Source organism: Bombus pascuorum, chromosome 2 (assembly GCF_905332965.1).
Source record: "Bombus pascuorum chromosome 2, iyBomPasc1.1, whole genome shotgun sequence".
NCBI classification, from domain to species: Eukaryota; Metazoa; Arthropoda; class Insecta; order Hymenoptera; family Apidae; genus Bombus; species Bombus pascuorum.
In genome coordinates this window covers 13308201-13327851 of record NC_083489.1, presented here as the reverse complement: position 1 = coordinate 13327851, position 19651 = coordinate 13308201, and the positions used below count along the sequence as shown (strand labels likewise).

The window sequence follows — 19651 nt, the reverse complement described above, 5'->3', positions numbered from 1 at the left end:
TTCTATCGAAGGTGTATGAATTATTTTGGACAGATCCAAGGTACCATCTTCATTCGGATTAGCCAAGGCGATACTTAGAGAAGGTTTCACATGCTGAGACGGTTTCGAAGGTTCGATATTTTCTTCCTGATCGTCACACAACGGTATGCCAATATCAGGGAGACAATTATGAGCGACTAAAGTAGCAGTGACTGGAGTATTTAGAACTTTAGTGATATAAATCTGTTTTGGCTTGGTCACTTTTTCCAAATGTGGAAAGTGCTTTCCTTCCCTGACGTTTCTTCAATATATCAATACATCAATCAATATAGATGTTCTACGATTCGATTCCGTTGGCTTCTCTGTGAAGAATTCTTCAGAGCTACGCGAAGGCTGTAGTTGCTCCAGAGGAAACGAAGCGACCATCTCTGGAGACTCGAATTTACTTGCAACTTCCTGTTCCAGCAACGACACGTTCGACTTCGACTGAACGTCGGTCAATATCGAGTATCCAGCTTTTTCTCCTTTCAATCCTTTACCGGTGGCACGCTCGTACTCTGACTGGGATTTTCGCAGACCTTACAGACACGGCGATACTCCCTTTGCAGGTTTCACGCAAAGTGGTTGACGCCATCGAACGATTTCGATCATTTGAACCTCCTCTGTTTTCTGCGGTGGATTCCCTTGCCAGAAAAATCGATTCAAATCAAATGCATCAGCAACGAAAAGTATCGTTAGAAGTAGCGTCAATGTGATCATAAACCTCATGGTGAAAGTTGTTCTTTTTGATATCGATGATATATCAATTTCTTAGCGTGAAGATCGAAGGATCTTGATAAAATTAAAAAGTCGAACGCTCTTCTTAGTAAAATTTAAAAGTGAAATAAAGAAGTCAAAATCGCTTCTTAGTAAAGAGTAAACATTAAAGACTCTCTTAGCAAAATGGAAGAGATTGGAGAATCTTTTGAAAGATCAAAGGACGTTTTTAATGAAAGGAGATTAAAAAAAAAATGGATAAGTCTTGGTAAACACAAAATACAAACAGCTTTACAAATTTCGAGAGTAACAAGTTGTCTACAAGACACTCGATAGTACACTGCTGCCTTTTCAAATAGAAGCCCTATTTATAGGTGGAAAGGCAGTAGGATCTGTGTGGAAAACACGAGACAGAATCTCCATTTTCTCGGCCAGTAACCAAGGAGACCTTTTCGTCGGGTAGGTGGACGATGTTTCAGGCGATTAGCAGGACCGAATATACCTGAGTCGAAACCGATTCCACTGCACTTAAGAGGAGCCACTAACGTCGCGTTAATTGCCCTTAAAGGTCACATGGGGCCGTGTGTCTGTGTGTTGGACGTTTCTGAAGTGGACGAGTTAATTGCGGGGTTGGAGTATGCTGGCTAATGTGAAGGTGCATTTCTGAAATGCTTCTTTCACGATGGTCGTCTTTACTACGCTTGATTGCATGTAGTTATATGTATTTATGTTTGGATATACATATCTGCGGAAAATTACTTCGCTCCCTTAAATTAATTTTAAAGGGAATATGGGTATTTTAATTAATTCTATGTATTTTTTTTTCTTTTTAATTAAGACGCACGAAGGAGGGTTTAATTTGAAGTATCAACTAATGCATTTTAATTACTTTTATTCGCGCGGAGCGTTGCAGCGCCTGAAGACACGCAACCTTTAAACGTAGTGCGTTGTAATGTTGCATACCACCAGGTGCAACGTGGAATGTGTCTCTTATTAGAAAAACTTTTTAAATAGATGTTGGAAAAGGAGGTTTTGTTCTGTAGTTTGGTATGTATTAATTGAATTCTATTTTTTTTATGAAATATTTTTTATCTAAGGAGGCTAACATGTAAATATTATGACTTAAATTGTCTCTTTTTAATATTCAGTTAATATCACAGACATTATACAAAAAGTAATTTTCTATGATATATACATGTGTTGAATACTAAAAAGTACTGTAATAAAATTGTTAGAACTTCATTATTTCATTTACTGAGTTATCTTGAATATCCTTGTAATTCTGTTATCAATTCAACTTTGGTAAATGCATTATAAAAACTGCTGCAAATATGAATGTATATATCTTCAAATATATATTAAAAACCTTTTGTTACAAAAACATATATATATATATATATATATATATATTTAACTCTTTTATTTTCGAGAATATTAATGTCCTTGTATATATATTCCTCGTATATATAGTTTTCTAGGCATTTTCTTTTTTTGGAATACTTTAATATTTAAAAACTATCTATACTTTAATAATATGTATTGAAGTACAGCGTTCTTTTCAGGTCATAGATCCGAAGAGACCATTAAAATTAAGTTTCTTATTTTTACAAAATATGACTGCAACATATCTAATCACGCTATTAATAGCACCCCTTTGAAACCAGTTAACAAATTTCCCAGCGTCTCCATCTACCATTACAAATCGAATTTCCAACAAACACTCTTCTCTCTATCTCCCTTTAATCCATAATCTAATATATAGTTATTTAAATCCTCCTCTTTCTAACCTAACGAAAGCGTTACGTTATCTTAGACATAGTGGTTAAAAAAGCAGGCCTACGCAACTTAAGTCACTCGAGAGTCAATCCGAAAATGACAAAACGAGCATAGGGATGACAACAAACATCTCCTGAAAAGAGGAGAAAGAAGGAACTCGGCCACACCTGAGCTGGATTCCTGTTGTTCGGCATTAACTTTACTGTGCCCCTTCTACTGAAACGATGCGCGGAGAAGGGGCCAGCATGAGGGACACGTGGAAAGGAAAGGAAGATATGTACTTACCCAAAGATGCAGAGAAGAAACGTGGAGGTGGACGAGTAGCGATTTCTTCGACAACGACGAGGATGACGACGATTGTGATGCGATATAACGGGTGATCTTCTTGTTGGTTAACTTAAAAGCAGTATTGACAATGACACTACGTATTTTCATTCCATACACATATACATTTCATTCCCGCTCAAAAGTCTTATTTAATAGAACTCTGATACTTGAGATAGATTATAAATTTTGCATTACATTTTGCACAGAATTGTTGATATATTAGTAGCATATCTTTTTCTGTCATTTACAATATAAATTATAATCACAATAAGATTCACTTATAATTTTAATCAAGATTTTTGAGTGAAGGTGTATGTATGCACATATATAGTTGCTTTTATACTAAGCAGCAATCGAATCGATACCGATACTATTAACGATATTTGATTAATTCGATACTAAAGTACACAATAGGGAATATCGATACGTATCGAAATTCTAGATACTCCGTATCAATTATCGATATCGATTCTTCTTGAATCAGTACCAAACTAATATTATATCAAATTAAAATTAGTGTGTTTAAAGCTATGGATATTTTAACGGTTTCATTCTGAACAAAACATCCGAAGGCCGAATTGCATACATTCATAAGAATCTATATTTATACGGAATTTATATATGTATTTGATTGCTTTGACGTATTGAGCTCGTCAGAAAACGTATTCGCTCTGTATCATAACCTTGTCGAAATCGGCTTCTGATCATCTGTAAGTAGTTATACATATATCAACTTGTTATTTCTGCAACTTGTCTTTCAGTTAACGAACGAGAGGAGCACAGTGTATGTAGCTCTGAGGCTGCGGTTAGAAAGCCTTAAGCCGGGTCCACAGTATCGCGCCACAGCGCGCCACGGCCGCATACCACCTGACCATCTACGCCGAACGATACACACAACCTGTCCGGCATGCACCGTGTCCGCGTACTCACGGTGCCGTACGTCTGACCGACTGGTACCAGTACGGTACCAGTTGCCCTGCAGCCAGGCAGCTGCGCGCGCGTACTCGTCTCGTCCAAAGGATCGCGATCGTGTTGTCGATCCTGTGAATATCATTCATACAGTGTCTTATATATATCTCTATTCACATATTTTATGGTTAAACCGAGGATTTTTATGCATTTATAGGAAATTTGAAATCGTAAAATTATACAGAATGCACATAATATGAAAGAATACATAAACAACTTAAAGTATAGTGCTTCTTATGATACTTGGTAAGTAAAATAATTTTCTTTTGACGTTCTACTTTTTTCATTATATTCACAAAAATATGAATATGCATAAAAATCCGCAGTTTACTTATAGGAGTATTAAGTTAAAAGATCGGAAGCTGAAGTGTTGTTGCGAACATACCGAGGAATTCAGTGATTGCTGGCGGGAACTATCTAGTTGGATATTGAGGGTCAGAGGAAAAGGTACGTGCTTGAGGCGTAGTCTGGGAACGTTGGATCGAGTTTGGGCTAGGTTTGGAAGGTTGATCTTGTTCGTGATCGAATTCCGTTTAGATTGAGCGAGTCCCGGTGTCAGGTTCAACTGACACTTTATCTCTGGTCTGGCTGAACTTGAATTCACGTCCAGACTGCGGCTAGGCGTAGTTCGGATGCTTCGCACGGTTCGCTAGGATTTTCTAGGTTGAATTCCTATCTTATATGATGTTTTTGTTTTAGTCAGGTGAAATCTAAGGTTCGTAGATAGATCTGAATGTTTTTCGGATGCGTGATATTTACTGTTATGGCAAATGGTACCTTTTAGAGGTTACGTTTTATAGAGTTGAGGTTCTTCTTTTTGGGATCGGTGATATTTATTGTTATGGGAAATGGTAATGCTTGGATTAGGATTGTAGATTTGAGTTCTTCTACGATGAATGATATTTATGGTTATGGGAAATGACACTGTTTGGGATAGGTTTGTAGATTTGAATTCTTCTTTGGAGTGCTTATGTTTATGATTATGGGTTAGAGTAATGATTGGGTTAAGTTTATAGAGCTGAGTCTTTCTGAAGTGTGTAGTATATTTTAGTATGGAGAATAATATAATCTATGTGCTTAGGCTATTTAAGTTACTGTTACGTTATTATTACTATACATAGAAATAATTATTAGCATTGTAAAACATATTTATTCAAATTCTGAAGCACATATTGTATACATATAAGAACACCTTCCATTAAAAGGTGTGGTCCACGTGAAGCTGTAAAACTTCCTTTCTTTCTATTTTAAATATAGTTATTGAATCTCTGGGCGTGTCAAGGTGTTTGAATACAAATACTCTGCATGCAAATTCTAAATGTTGATATATACATAAGACTTGTTATGCTCGCAATCGCGATTCTATTTTTATCTAACCTTTAATTGTACATCTATACATATAAAACTATGTATATATCTTTGTACTTTGTACGTAACAAGTACATTTGCAAAATTCCTAGTTAGGTTGTCTCATTTATAAAATATGTATATACTAAATATTCTCGATAGCAATTTTTCTCACTAAAAATGCACCCATAAGTCGTAAACTCGCGATTGTATACGAATAACCTTCTTACCAGCAACCATCAGTATTTCGAGCAGTCTCTATAAAATATTTACAGTCTTTTCGCGGAACGGTGATGAGATCACGGTTGGACGCTTTTCGTTGCCGACGAATCACGGTTGCATAACAGACTCATTGCTGAATATTAAAAATCCTGCTTGATGTACTCGATTTATACTATCGACTTCTTGTTTCTCATGATTCGCGTCTATAGTTCGCGGAAAGTGATATAACACGATCGTAAAATCAACGACAAGCTAATGTTCACACGTTTCATGCGTCAAAACAAGTATATATATATAATTTGAGATATTTCTAGCTAGATAAGAATCTAAAGCTTCTTTCAAGGCTATATGATATGAACTCAGAATTGTTTCTTGTTTCTTCCTATCTCTTTAACACCTATGTGTATATACGTCCAAATTTTTAACTTATTAGTCGAATCGTCCTCTAATCAAGAATTTCTAGAATTATCAAATCATATAGAGACAAATCAATCTCAGTTTGGTTAGGAATTCTTGCAAATGTAAACATGATATATTTGTAACAAACATGAAAATAGGAAGATAGGTGATGTTTAAGTTATCTAAATTATTCTCTGAATGACGAATTAAAACATCGTCCTCTGTCAATAGATTAACAAGTATATGTTAGTTTTGACTAAGACAAATTTAATACAACAGGTCTATTTGATAGAACAGATTAACAAGTATAGGTTAAGTTTTTACATACATATGTATATAGCGTTGGGTGCGGCCAGAGCAATACGTATCGTTAGAGCTTTAATTTACGATCGGGTTATATCGTATTCGTGCTGCGACTGTTTATACAGGTGCAAACTCTCGATGCACGATTCGGAGGAGTTAGAAAGTGCGACCGCGGCGTTGTTTCGCGGTTCCTTCCTCCTTTCCTTTATTTGCGTGTAATTGCGAACGCGACCACGCGCGTGGAGACCGCTACAATGTTTGGATATCTCGCGTTATTCGCGTGTGCTTAATTTATGTTTGTCTTTGCGTGCCTCCTCATTTCGTGCTGGTTTCAACGAAGTTAGGGACAAGAAGCTGCAAATGAATAGAATCAACTTTTGGACGTCTAATTGTAACGCTTGTGGAGGTTTAAGGTTAATGCCGTGAGGTTAAGGAAGTTTGGCAAAATTTTGTAACGTAATGAAGAAAGGTACTTTAACATGCTTGATTTTAGAGAAAAATAATGATAATTTTGAATTCTGTAATTAATTTTTATGTAAGTGGTAGAACCATAACTTCGAACAAAGATTTAAGGTTAAATGTATAAAGATGGACGAAGCTTATAATTTTGATGAAATTTTAAAGTGAGAAAGTTGCTATAGAATATTCGATCTTCTTTCGTAGATATTTTATTCAAACAGTGGATCAGAAATATTTGTAATTTTTTAATAGATATATAAAGTATATTATATTAAATATACTTATATACATAACCAAAAAAAATATATCTATATAACATATATATTAAAGGAAAAATATAGTACCATACATTACAATTTGAAATAGCTTCAACTTTTATTTAACAATGTTTATTTTTATCACAGAATATTTCAAAATTACGATTATATTAATGTTTAACAAGATCCGTAAATTTATATTTCATTGAAAGTGCAATTTAGACTAGCTGTAAAATGTGCTCTAGATCCACATTCAGAGTTACGTTAAATAAAGATAAACGAGTGAAGGTAGTGTAATAATAATGAAACGTTAAATCTAAAATTTTGGAGTTTCAAGAACTACAGACATTAAATACAAATACGATAGTTTCAAGCGATTTGCATGGTCCCGCACGTGGCACGTTAAAGACAACATGGCGTTTACGCAACTTCGGACTCTCTATTCGCTGTCTGAAACATTGCTTCACGTGGTCTCTGCGATAAAGTTGACTTGGAAAAACTAGAACGAGTCAAATTACGCAATACCCTGTTAACCGTTTCGAGTAGTTTACATCCTTCGATGGAACATTTAAATAATACGGCACGTGTCTGATAATTTGCAAAAGTAAGTGACAATTAACATCTTCATTTTCATTAAGTTTATAAAATTTCGTTACGTACCTTTTTTTGTCAAAGCAATTAGAATTAAAACTTCCAAAACAACTTACTTAAATCATCATTTTATCTTATAGATCCTTTTCCCGAAAAGTTCCTCCATGTATGTTAATGTAATAACGAACTAGAAAGATACAATAATTCAATGATAAGAAAATAGAATAAAATGTAGAAAATATATGTAATTACATAACTATGTAACTCTGGAACTGTACGACGTTATATAGGCTTAATAGAGCATCGATAATCGTATTATTTAAGCGACACGGTTAACACCGCGTGTTAACGACGCGTTAAACGTTGACCGACGAACCGTCAGGATCTGATGACACTGATAAATAACATGCAGAGAATAGTGAACACCGGAGAAAAGCAAGAAACAAGTCCACGGGAACAAGAGTCGCGTATAATAACATGATTATGCGTTACACACAATCGTGCGCTTATTCACCGATTCTCGTGTACACGCGGTGACGCGACCACACCATGTCGTAGGTGCTGTTCCACGCACGTGTGTGTTCCCATTGCGGGCCCACTTGCCTGTCCATTCATGGTGCGGACGTTGCGGTGCAAAACCAGTGTCCATGTGCCTCTAAATTTCCATCTGCTCGCTATGTTTCTGTAGGAAATTGTTCTTTTAAGCAATATTAGTACTTTATATATTTTTTGATGAACATTAGTATTTTACAATTTTTTGAAGGTTTTTAGTTTTGTGCTTTGCATAATTTTTTATGAATTATGTTGGTATATTTTTTGTTATCGTGGAAATTAATTGAAAGTTTATATATATGCTTGGTTTTGTAGATTTCAATCGAACCTTCGAATTTTTGAGTCTGTGAAAGTTCTTATGTGTTTTAGTTATAGCGATGATTAGATTGGGTAAAACCGCTTTGAATTATCGCTGAAACAGGAATTTCTATCGATTTACGTGCCTCGCGTGAAAGATGGAAGACTGTTTTCTAAATGTTACTTAGAATCTTCTGTTTTACATTACAAATAACGAATTAAAAGATCGCAATTCTTATCTTATCTAATCTTCTTATCTAAATAATTTATTAAACTGAGAAAATATATTTTTAAAATTCTAGTAGATATTAACCTGTACTCGCATTTAAATATAAGAAACACTAATAGAGAGATTCCAATGCAACTACAATGCAGGTTGCTGACCTTTCAGCTACATCAGGTGGTACGCCAATAGGAATATACTTCTCAGTCATAAATATACTTCATACAGTCTCAATGGTAGAATTTTAAATAAACATTCATAGACTCAAAATTACAGACAGACTATCATCTATTGTTGTAATAGTAGGTAGTGTCAGGTGATGCTAATATGTGGTGATAGGCTATAGAAATAATGTAACATAACGTTACAGACATTATGTATTATATAACAAAATTCATTTTCAAGAATTATGCAAAACACGAACAAGATTAAAGCTGCAATTAGAAGAAACTTGTTAGCTTTTATATAATATTTCAAATATTAACAACTAATATACAAGGTCTTAAACATTTTATTCTTTATTTTCATCTTACAGTCTTGTCTTTTACAGAAGCCTCTCTTAAATATCTTTTATCGTCCTCATCCCAACATCACTTCAAACCAATTCTTCAAAGGAGAATTCTCTAGCTATATAACATCCCATTAATACAGTTTCTTACTTTTCGCAAACACAAAGCTCCATCTTACCTTCGTTGGTAATTTCACGCTATCGGTTCACTCTTCCTCCGATGCAAGACGAAAGGTAACACTCGAATCGTTTTACGAGCGGCGTTTATTCGCGAATTATTCTACCGAATCATCGATTTTTGTTGGTCTGGCGGTTTCAGCTGGGAATATAGCGAGAACAAGGGGTTAGACTATTGTAAGAAGAGAATAAAGAGCGTTGTATAGTGACGATGGATTTGCTAATGCACCGTTAAGGGGTGTGTTCTAACATTCTTCGGATGATCATAGTGGGTAGAAGGTCAACCATCCGGGAAAAGATTGAATACGAGTCTGGTTCGAATACCTGGGCGTGCGCATGCACCTTGGTATTATATTGAAATTCAGACTTGCTTAGTATCATTGATGTATCGTTGCTCTTGGAATGTTACTTTGTCTTGCAGAGATTCTTCAATGATGGACAATTTTTCTTATTTTTCACTTTTGTTTTATCCATTAAGATTAGTGGCAGTTTTTTTGCTTTTCCAATTACCAACTATTTATTAATATTTACTATAACATATTTAACGCTGTGTATTTTAAAGCTAAAGTCGATGGTTCTAACGTTATATAAGTTCTTTCTCCTGAGAATGTCAATGCTTACCTAAGCATTTTGGACTGAGAATACAGAGTCCATTAAGGGGAAAAGGAAGATATCTTCGTATGCGTTGCCCAAACCACTCAAAGCAGTAAATCGTGTTCTCTACGATATCACGGGGATCCATACATTACTGGCCGAATACCATAGATCAGTATTGATCAAGCTAAGCTTCCAGGCTTCGAGGCTTAGAGATTATTGCTGAGCTGATTCTTGGATGGGTTGGGGTGACCTTGAGATTAATCGATTTTGGATCAACTACAATACATCTAGCTAGTTGAATTAGTATCTAACAGCTTGGATATTTGTAAATTTCATAATAATCGTAGTCCAAGAATGTTCGTATTGTAAATTTATCAAGCTTATGGAAATTTTTGTAAATTCCTCAGAATCTCAGAAATTTATTTATTCGGTGGTTGATTTTATTGGGAATTTGAAAGCTAGCGAATAAGAGGATTTGCCAACGAGGATTTAGGAATTTAGGAACTTGGCAACTTGGGAACGTGGGAACTTGGTAATTCAATATTTTGGAAGCTTGGCAGTTTTGAACTTTAGAAATTTGGCAAGTCAGTAACTTAAGAATCCGAAATCTCTGGAATTTGAGTACTTTGAATACTTTGGAAAGTCTGAAAGTTTGAAAAGCGAATGTTTCAAAATTTTGAGCTCTCAAAATTTACAAATTCAGAAATTCAAAAGTACAAGGATTCAGAGATTCACAAATCTCCCATAGATTCCCATAGCTCTAATATAGCTCTAAATGGGATTATGATAGCTCTAATAACTGATAATTCGTTAATTCGCTCGTATCTCGGTCTAAGAATCTAAGTAAATATGATACGTTTGTGAAATTTTTCAGGGTCGACCAACGTATCTCGTTAGTGGAGCGGTCGCTTACTCGCTCGTTGGGAGAAACAAGAGGAGACGCGTGAGAGACGTGTTGGTTGTGGCAGGTCACGAGGAACGGGTCTTAAGATGGCCTACATTATCCGGCCTTATCGGTGAGAGAAGCGGTGCGGCGGTTCTGTCGAGGAAGAAACAAGGAGAGGAGGGCAAAGCACGTGGCGGGAGGAGCGGTCGAGATAATAGCTGGACAGGAAGAAAAATGGGACAGGCTTGGTGTAAGGAGAAGACCACGAAGGCTCAGGACTCCAAGTCCTCTTTGGATCGGGTTTTCGTGCGTTGCATGCATCGGGTATGTGGATAAATATTCTCTCATTTATATTGATCTTTCTTGCTGCATTTATTTATTGACCAACTGGATGATGCATCTGTGGATGATTTAATTGAACAGAAATATAGGACAGCGATAAAATGAAAAGAACAAAAAAGGAAAATAGAACCAGGGAGAAATATTAGCTTTTACTTTCAATTTATTTTTTTTTCTGTATACATATATGAAGATATACAGATGGTGCTTTGTAATATATGTGGTCTATTTTAAGAATAAATGAAGAATGTAAAAGCACAACATAGAATATGTGATGTATTATGTTCGTATTTTGTATGTGTAATTTTAATGTGTCATGTAATTTTGATGGAGCTAGGTGAGTAGTTTGATGTATATATGTATAATGTATCATTTTAATGTTACCATTTATAATTTATTAATAATCAAATCTGAATTCTTAAATCTATGAATACGAATACTATTAATGAATAATACTACTGTTACAAATATATAATGCACTTACTATATCTAATCTACACTTTGTAATAAGGGCAATCATGTTGCGTAGTAAATATTGTTTTCTCTTAAATCAAGGAACAGTTGAAAAAGCTATCTTTGCTCGAAACTTGAAGCAACACTTTATGATTATATTGATAAAGCTTCAAATCAATCTAAAAATGTATATAGAAGATACAAGATATTTACTACGACTACATATTTGGTAAAAAAATGAATACACTAGTTACGAGTAGTTATCTTAAAAGTATGATAAGTACTAAAGATAACTCTACTGACAATTAGTATTGAAACCTACAGATATAATACAGACAATTCAGATGATTTCTGCTAAATATTTATATACTTGCACCGAATATGTATTTTCTTTTTATTGTATTCTTGTATTTTCAAATTTGTTTCAAACTTTGCCAATATGGTTGCATAATAATCGAGTCGCATAACGCAGTTAATGAAATTTCAAAATGTTTCGTATAACATACATAATATATTCATAAAAGTGTTCGTCAACTATCGTGAGCTTCTGTACATCAGCATAGCTCGTTGCAACTTTTTGCCAGCAGGCTGGTCACGTCGCCGCGTGTATATCATCCAACTACGAGGGACCGTCACTCGGTTAATTAGCAATTACACACATATCTGCGTGTCTGGGATTCCAAATTAGAGCGGCGTCCCCGCGTCCGATGCACCATGATAAATCCACGTCACGCGCGTGCACGCGCGGCCGTGCTCGACGTGCGCTCACGATAATCAGTTATTTAAATTCCCGATACCGTGAACCATCCACGGTTATAAACTAGTTTTCGAGTAACCTCTCGTTCCACGATCCAGCGTCGACGGATTACCGGACGATAAAGTTATTAAACGCGATAGAAGCTTGCCCATCGTGAATCAACAGCGATCGTGTGCTCCGCGTTAACCGAGCAAACGCTCAAGTTTCCACTGTCGAATCAAATTTTCATGGCTCCCTTAAAGTAATACCACCGCGAACGAGACCAGGCGAGCTTCTTCTATTTCGCGTCAGCCGAACCAAACTCGATTAGTCTCAATACGCTCGTGCTTGGAAATTTATTTTCATCAGCGATTGCGATTGGACGTGTAAAATGTGTGAAGGCGATTCTAGTGGCTCGAAGTGGCTACTGAAGTTTCTGGCGAAGAGAATTTTGCCGGAAATGCGTCATTATTGTGAGAAGATCTAGGGTGGAGATGGTAGTAATTATTCTGTAAAAAAGAAGCTGCACATTGAATATTCTTGGCATGAATGGATCGTGTTCATATGTCAGAAGCAAAAAGGTAAAAAGTAGAAGTAAGGTTTGGTAAGAAGTAGAATTCTCAGATAGGAATGGAAGATGCAATCGTTGTATTCTAAGTAATTGCGTTATTAGCATGTATATGAATCTGGTAATATTATTTCTAGAGAGAGAAGTTTTGGACACTTTGAAATCAAGTTCAACTACTATGTCTAGGGATCCTAAAAACTTTACTATATGCATATCTATGGTGACAGAAAAAAGGAAGTTTAAAGAGTAAAACAGGAGAGAAAACGCTGTAGATCTACTGTAAAATTGAATTATAATCGACAAGAGAAATGAGCGAATGATATAATTGTATGTTCCACAATAGACGAGCGTTTGGTACAGAGAAAATGTATAACGCAAATTTCGCTTATACTCATGTACACAATTCTGAGTATAAAAAGTACATAATTCTCCTTAGAATGATCCAAAATTAAACTGGAATTTAGAAACGAAGCCACTCATTTCAATCGTTATTATTATTTCTAATATCGTTTTCTAAAAAACGGCTGAAAAATTCTTCAAAAACAATTCTAAATTTAACTCCTTAACATGTAAAGCGTGAAAACGTTAATTACGGTTATCTTTACATTCGACGATCAGTGCACTTTACACTGTATAATTTACATATTAACGATTAAGACTTTAATGCAGAAATAACGAGCACGTTAACGAACCAATGAGCGTAACGGTTCATCCTTGTTGCATAATCGATCGTGAAACGTATACAACGCACAGTGGATGTCTGAACAAAAACTTATTATGTAATTATAGCCTGTGTAACGCTTTGATTCGGAGCTCCAAGAAAAAGCATTCGTTTTTCTCTACTTTTTTCTCTTTTCACTCTCGCATGCATAACGTACCGATGATCATTCTTCCATTATCGATCTATTTCGTTATTTTTCCGATTGCTAGAACGAAATGCCTCTTTTCTCGCAGTGGTTACGTGAAATACAATTCGTGTACGTTTTACACAGTCCAGTGGCTGTTTCACGCGCGACTCGTTTCGATTGAATCGCTTTCCGTTCGCAGTTTCTTTTTGCCGCGAATCGTATGCGTGCACACTGTACCACGAATAATAATGATAACTCGTTTTTATCCGCTTTCCCGGATCGATTCTTCCTCGTCTCTTTGCTATGAATTAGAACATCCGACTCTCCAGAAGAATTTTTGAATCAGAATTTTAATTTAGTCCCGCTTCGAATCTATTTCCTTCGTTTACGTAAATATTTGTCCTTCGTTTCGATCGTTCGATCGGAAATTACTTAACAGTTACAAATATTTGTTTGTAATTTATCCGTCTGTTGCTCGACGCAAGATGCAAACTCCACGAAAATATTTTGATATCTGGAGATTTGTAACTATTGTTTACCGATGTGTCTGTGATTTTACAGTTTCCGAGAGTAATACCATTCGCCTTGTAATTTTATATTATTCTTTTTCCAACGAGTAGTTCTAAACACGTATATGAAAAGATTCATTTTAATTTCAAATTTCCATTAGTTAACTAATCTCGAAGCAGCTATTATAAATTTAGACGGACTTTCTTATTTCTTAAATTGTTGTTTTAAGCGCCATCAAGAAAAATCTATTCTTCGTTGAAATCCATTAACATTTTACTTATGTTTTATTCATTTTCATAAATGAATAAAATAAATAAAACAATGAGAGTACCAGAGTATAGTGAGAGCCTGGAAATTGACGATGAGCGAAAACCTCATCGGCAAACGAAAGGAAGCGCGCTAACTACGAGGACAATGTGTCTTTTGATCGCGACAGGCAGAATATCTCATCGTTTAAGGTCCACGTAATGCACGCCTCGAGTTACCTACTCGCGATATTTGCTAATTACTTTCCCTTGGAAAACGTTAAACTCCCATTACGATAGCATTGTTTGCCTGATATTTCTCCAGCTTTGTTTTACCTCTCTGCGAAGCAGGTCACCGTAATTTTGCATGAGCAGTAAAATAGAAACAAATAAAGCAATTTCCTATTACAGGAGCAAAATGTTATTCTTAGAAAGTGATTTACAAGTTTACAAATGTAACACGCCAACGTATAGGTGATTTTTGTTAATTAGAATCTCTAGATTTTTCCGCCAAATAATCGAAAAGAATCGAGAGAAGTGATTCATGTTAATTGGTAAACGAAAAGTACATCGTCTTTGGGTTTTTCTCAAATATTTCTACAAATTTCACAAATAATATCTCAATCCTATAATTTATAGTCATACGATTAAGTGATCCAAGTATATGAAATCTAAATAGAGATTTGTTTTAATTATAAAATATTATAATACTTAGCTTCTTTTACTCACGACATTTTATAAATCCTTTGCAAGGTTTTACATTTTTAAATTTTAAGTTTAAAATAAAAATACACAGGAGAACTTCTCCAAATTCCAATCTTACACTCTCTTCACAAATTACTATTCTTCAACTGATCAACCTAAAACGTCGCAGTCAACTGGGTTTGTCCTCAAACAAACGCTAAGAAACATTCTTCTACTATTTACTACGACAAAGAAAACATTTACAGAAACGAAAGGATCGATCCGGAAGGCAACTAAATATTTTCTCGCTGAACAAACAGCGTTAAGCTTAAAATCCTTCTAAGCTGAATGATAAAAAGAGGAAGAAGAAGAGAAAAAAGGAAGAAGAAAATATAGGGAATATCGACGAAAAGAGGTGATCGATAGATCGTTGCAACAAGTTGGTGTTGGTTATCTGTGAAGGATCAATTAGACGCGAAGCGGTAAGTTGGCTTTGCTAAATGAGAAAACGCGGGCTCGTCAAGGATTTACGGTTGCGCAACAACAGACGACCAAGGAGGAAAAATCGAGGCCGGCGCGTGTTTATTGGCCAATTTTTTTCTCTTCTTCGTTCGTGACGCCAAGCAAAGTTTGCTAGTTTTTACTCGCGTCACCCCGCTCCCGATGAATTTTCCGCGTTCTCACGTTCCACGTTTCGCATTAATTGTCTCTGGCAAATGTACTTTAAAAGAAGTATGAAATCTTACTTTACTTTCAGCCATGAATTTGATTATTTTTTACACAGTTGGGAATTTTTTCCGCTGCAAGTTGCGCTGCCAACTTTCCTTTTCATTCTTTTTTCTTCGAAATAGTACTTGCGAGAGTTGCAATGCTTCTTCGTAGAAATAAAAGTGGCAGGTTGCTTTTGAATCTTCTTAACGAGCAACTTGATAATTTCATACATCGACCAACGTATAAAGAGATGCGATTCTACTTAGAAGAAAAACGTAGCTGAAATTCGTACGTCCTGCACACGCGTCTTTTTATTTTATTCAGGGAGTTCAATTCTTCAATCTCGCAATTTAACAATTCAATAGAAATCGTTTCCCTTGTCCGACCTGGAAAGCAACAGAATTCGGAAAAGTCGGAATCTCGAAAGAAACGATACGACAGAGGACAATGTGATTTATTCATTGATGATTAACAGTTTCGCCAAGACTTGATATTATCTCATTCGCGTTTAATTCCCGTTATCTCAACGGAGCACCAGTTCACATTGCTTGAAATATACAAACGTCGATGGTCGCTTCCGGCTGCGCCCGTTTCCGGTCCTCGGCTACATTTTCTTATCGTGGCCGAGATTCGCACCTTGCGTACACACCGATTACGCGTAAGAAACGTCGTACTATGCTTCATACGTTTGCTGATTCACGCTTCTCTATACAGGATGTTTCAGGAATTTTGTGCTAAATTTTTCCGCCACGTATCGCTCGTCGAAACAAACAAAACAGTCTTAATAAATATAATTAGTAATAATAGTAAATGTCATTAATAAACTGCGGATTTTTATGCATTTATGGAAAATTTGGGAATATTTTATATAAAATGCAAAAATATATCGAATACCCAAAGTGTAACACTCATTACGATATTTAGAGTACAATGAATTTCTGCTTAGGTTCCATTTTTTTATTATCTGTGATCACAGAGATTTGATTTTGCATAAACATCCGCAGCCTGCGTGTAACATCTCCAAGTAGGAGATGTCCATTTTTCTGATGAAAATCTTATAATTCCGAAACGTGGGTATTCGTTGATATTTGCATGTATTTTTGTTACGTCCTTTTTGCTTATTTCGAAGAGCATTACTTGCACGTGAATTTTTCTCACTAATTTTCTGAAACATGCTGTATGTATACTCGAACTCAGGCAGGTCGCTTCAGGCAGGTGAAAGAAGAAATGGCAAGTCGAAATTTCTGGTCCCCGGTTGAGGACCTCGTGTTCCACTTTTTCAACTTTGCGTTACATCGATCAGAGTAGAAGAGTTTATTTTAAAATCCCTCTGAATGATTGTAATTTTTGAATTCCTTAGGGGACTCGGAAGTCTGCTTCAGTTGTCGTCTTGGAATCTACGTTTTTTTCTTCAATTTTCGAGTTTCCTTGAGCTTACTGCTGGTAGATTTCGATGCTAAATTCAAGGAAAATTTTCTTAGAATCAGAATAGAACGTTCGTTATTTGTTGATGTTTGAGGATCAAATAAGAATCGCGTAATGGAGCTTTGCAAAAATGTGAATGAAATAATTTATATACCGTTTTGTCAATATGATAAAAGCTTAATGAGCACAATAAATGCCTCATAGAAGTACGTTAAACTAGAAAAACTTATATTGTTTAAACAAAATTACTTTTTATTCTAACGTTGCAAAATACATATACGCTTCGATTTCTGCAAAATTTGTTCTCAAAAATCGTAGAGATTGAAGCATTAGATTCAACTAGAATCAAACACACTATGAACTTTTATAATCCAAGTTACAGTACCACGCCAAAAAAATTTACTTAAAATTCTGTATAAGAATTGATCGTAAATAATCCACTAAATAAAAAAAAAGAAGAAAAGAAAAATCGTAGAATCTGTATGGAAGAAGAAACAGTGTCAGAAAAATCTCGTAAAAAAAATGAAGAAAATATCAAACACTTGCGAAAGAAATTGGTGAAATCTTTCAGCACTTAATCAAACACATTTTACATCGAACAACGTTTCGTATTTATATTCTCAACATGTTTTATCGACTTTTCGAATAAACTTCAGAGAAACTCCAGCAGTCAAAGTATGGAGAATTAATCACACGATTAAGTGTAACAAGAAACATACAATCTGATTTTATCGCAAACGTTTAAAGACCAAAACTTTCCCATTTGCTTTCTCGACAGTTATGATTTCGCAAAACTAAAACACCAATAAAACACAGAATGTTTAACTATAAATCATCGATTTGAACGATTCACTGACATCATCTCGTGATTCACGTTCGATGTTCCTATATCCTTGAGAAATAATATTGGCGGAGAACAGGATCGCGTCCTCGTCACGCTCGCCAGGTCTATCGAGATCCGACCTCTTTCGATTCATTAGCAGAACATTGATAGGTTCGTATCGCAGTGTCAATTGGGATCGTAAATATCGTTGCTTAACGTTCGACATCTGGCCACCGACTTTGATATCTGTGGAATTATACGAGCCACGAATGTCATAATATTTAGAATGTGCACGACAATAATTCGAATCTGGTGTTTCTTTGCCGACACATGTTTGTAGAGCAGCTGGTTCGTATAAGTATTTCAACACTTAATCGTAGAAAACTTTTATGTTCATATGGCGCGCGCGTGTGTTTAGAATTTTATTAACACTGTAACAACTGTTATGATTGTGTTAGTCAAATTGCAAACTAATCTGAAGATGTGCGTAGAAATTGCAAGATATTTATTGTCCTATTTAGCAAACAACCAATATACAACATTAATAGACGTATTAATTATGTAAGTGTTATATATTTAATAATAATAATAATATGTAATAAAATAAATATGTAATTAATTATGCAAGTGTTTATTAATAAATGGGTAATTGGTTACTTGAATAATTTTGTCATTTCTGTCAGATATATACTTGCGCGATAAATGCGTGAAAATTATATAATTGTAGAATTGTGAGATAAATCTTTTGTAATTTCTACGTGTATTTTCAAATGGGCTTTAAACTGTATCGTAGTTAAATCGCTAGTGCTAACAGTAAGGAAATTGTTTAGAGGAAATAGCTATTTGACGCGTTGAATAAATGCATAAATTGGTTGTGTAGGTTCGAGATGACGTTCTCCGAGTTCGAAAATCATCGATGGGTTTGTCTGTGGCAAAGTCACGTAGTTTCGTTTGAAGCTCAATGACCCGTGGCAAAGCCACCGCACGTTACTTTGTACACGATGCCTTTGAAAAGGTATCAGCTAAATCACGTTCAACCTTCCTTCGAATTTCCCTGCGTTTAACTGTTGGCATACGGTAGTTTGCCCTAATTTCCGTTTTATTGATCCCCTGTTGTTCTTTCCGTTCTACTCTGAACGATGCTTCAAATCTTCCTAAATGCCTTTTAACAATCACCTGCTATTTTCTTTTTAATTTTATTACTTATGGTAGAAAGAAAGAAAAAAAAAAAGAGAAAAATAGCAAAGACATCAACGCGTTAACTTTTGGCGGATCTGAACAGGGAAGTACAATAGAAGGTCTGTTTATGATATCATATCGAGGCATGGAACGTGTGGTGGACCAAAAATGGGCATCACCCACGTTTCTTGGTGGACACGTCAGCGAAAAGTAGGCGACACAGGAATCCTTTCAGGAAAGCAGCGTTGAGATCGTAGGAAATTCGAGGCTGAGAGAAACCGAATCTTGGGCAATCCCATCGAGTAGAATTTTCGGCTAATGATTCAAAATTTATTATCGTTATTATTACCCGACGAAATTTCTGCTTCAAGTTCTAAAATGTTCTCGTATTTAACGTAAACACAAGATAATTACTATGATTTAAGCTTTATTATGTACAAAATTGGCGCGTGAATTTTCCCAAACTCTGCGTCAACAGGGAAAATAAATCGAACGATCGATGAAA

At 35.5% G+C, this 19651-nt stretch overlaps 2 protein-coding genes and 1 long non-coding RNA gene across 5 annotated transcripts in view; 2 read left to right on the top strand and 1 right to left on the bottom strand.

Moving 5' to 3' along the window:
• Window positions 1-19651, top strand: part of LOC132916564 (transcriptional protein SWT1) — a 321821-nt gene that overhangs the window by 42051 nt on the left and 260119 nt on the right. The window lies entirely within an intron of this gene.
• Window positions 2829-7803, bottom strand: LOC132916569 (uncharacterized). Its single transcript, XR_009660128.1, has 3 exons — window positions 7638-7803; window positions 6104-6432; window positions 2829-2895 (listed from the first exon to the last, which is right to left on the bottom strand). It is a non-coding gene; the product is annotated as an uncharacterized LOC132916569 (long non-coding RNA).
• LOC132916565 (uncharacterized) overlaps window positions 3721-19651 on the top strand; it is a 54827-nt gene continuing 38896 nt past the window's right edge. Inside the window, exons 1-3 of one of the 3 annotated variants that reach the window (XM_060976669.1) lie at window positions 3721-4053; window positions 4145-4254; window positions 10614-10949. In XM_060976669.1, coding sequence (XP_060832652.1) covers window positions 10860-10949 — 90 coding nt within the window. In that variant the 5' untranslated portion in view covers window positions 3721-4053; window positions 4145-4254; window positions 10614-10859. Of the gene's footprint in view, window positions 4054-4133; window positions 4255-7338; window positions 7375-10613; window positions 10950-19651 lie in introns of those variants that run through there. The other 2 variants (XM_060976670.1, XM_060976667.1) reach the window with 2 other exon arrangements.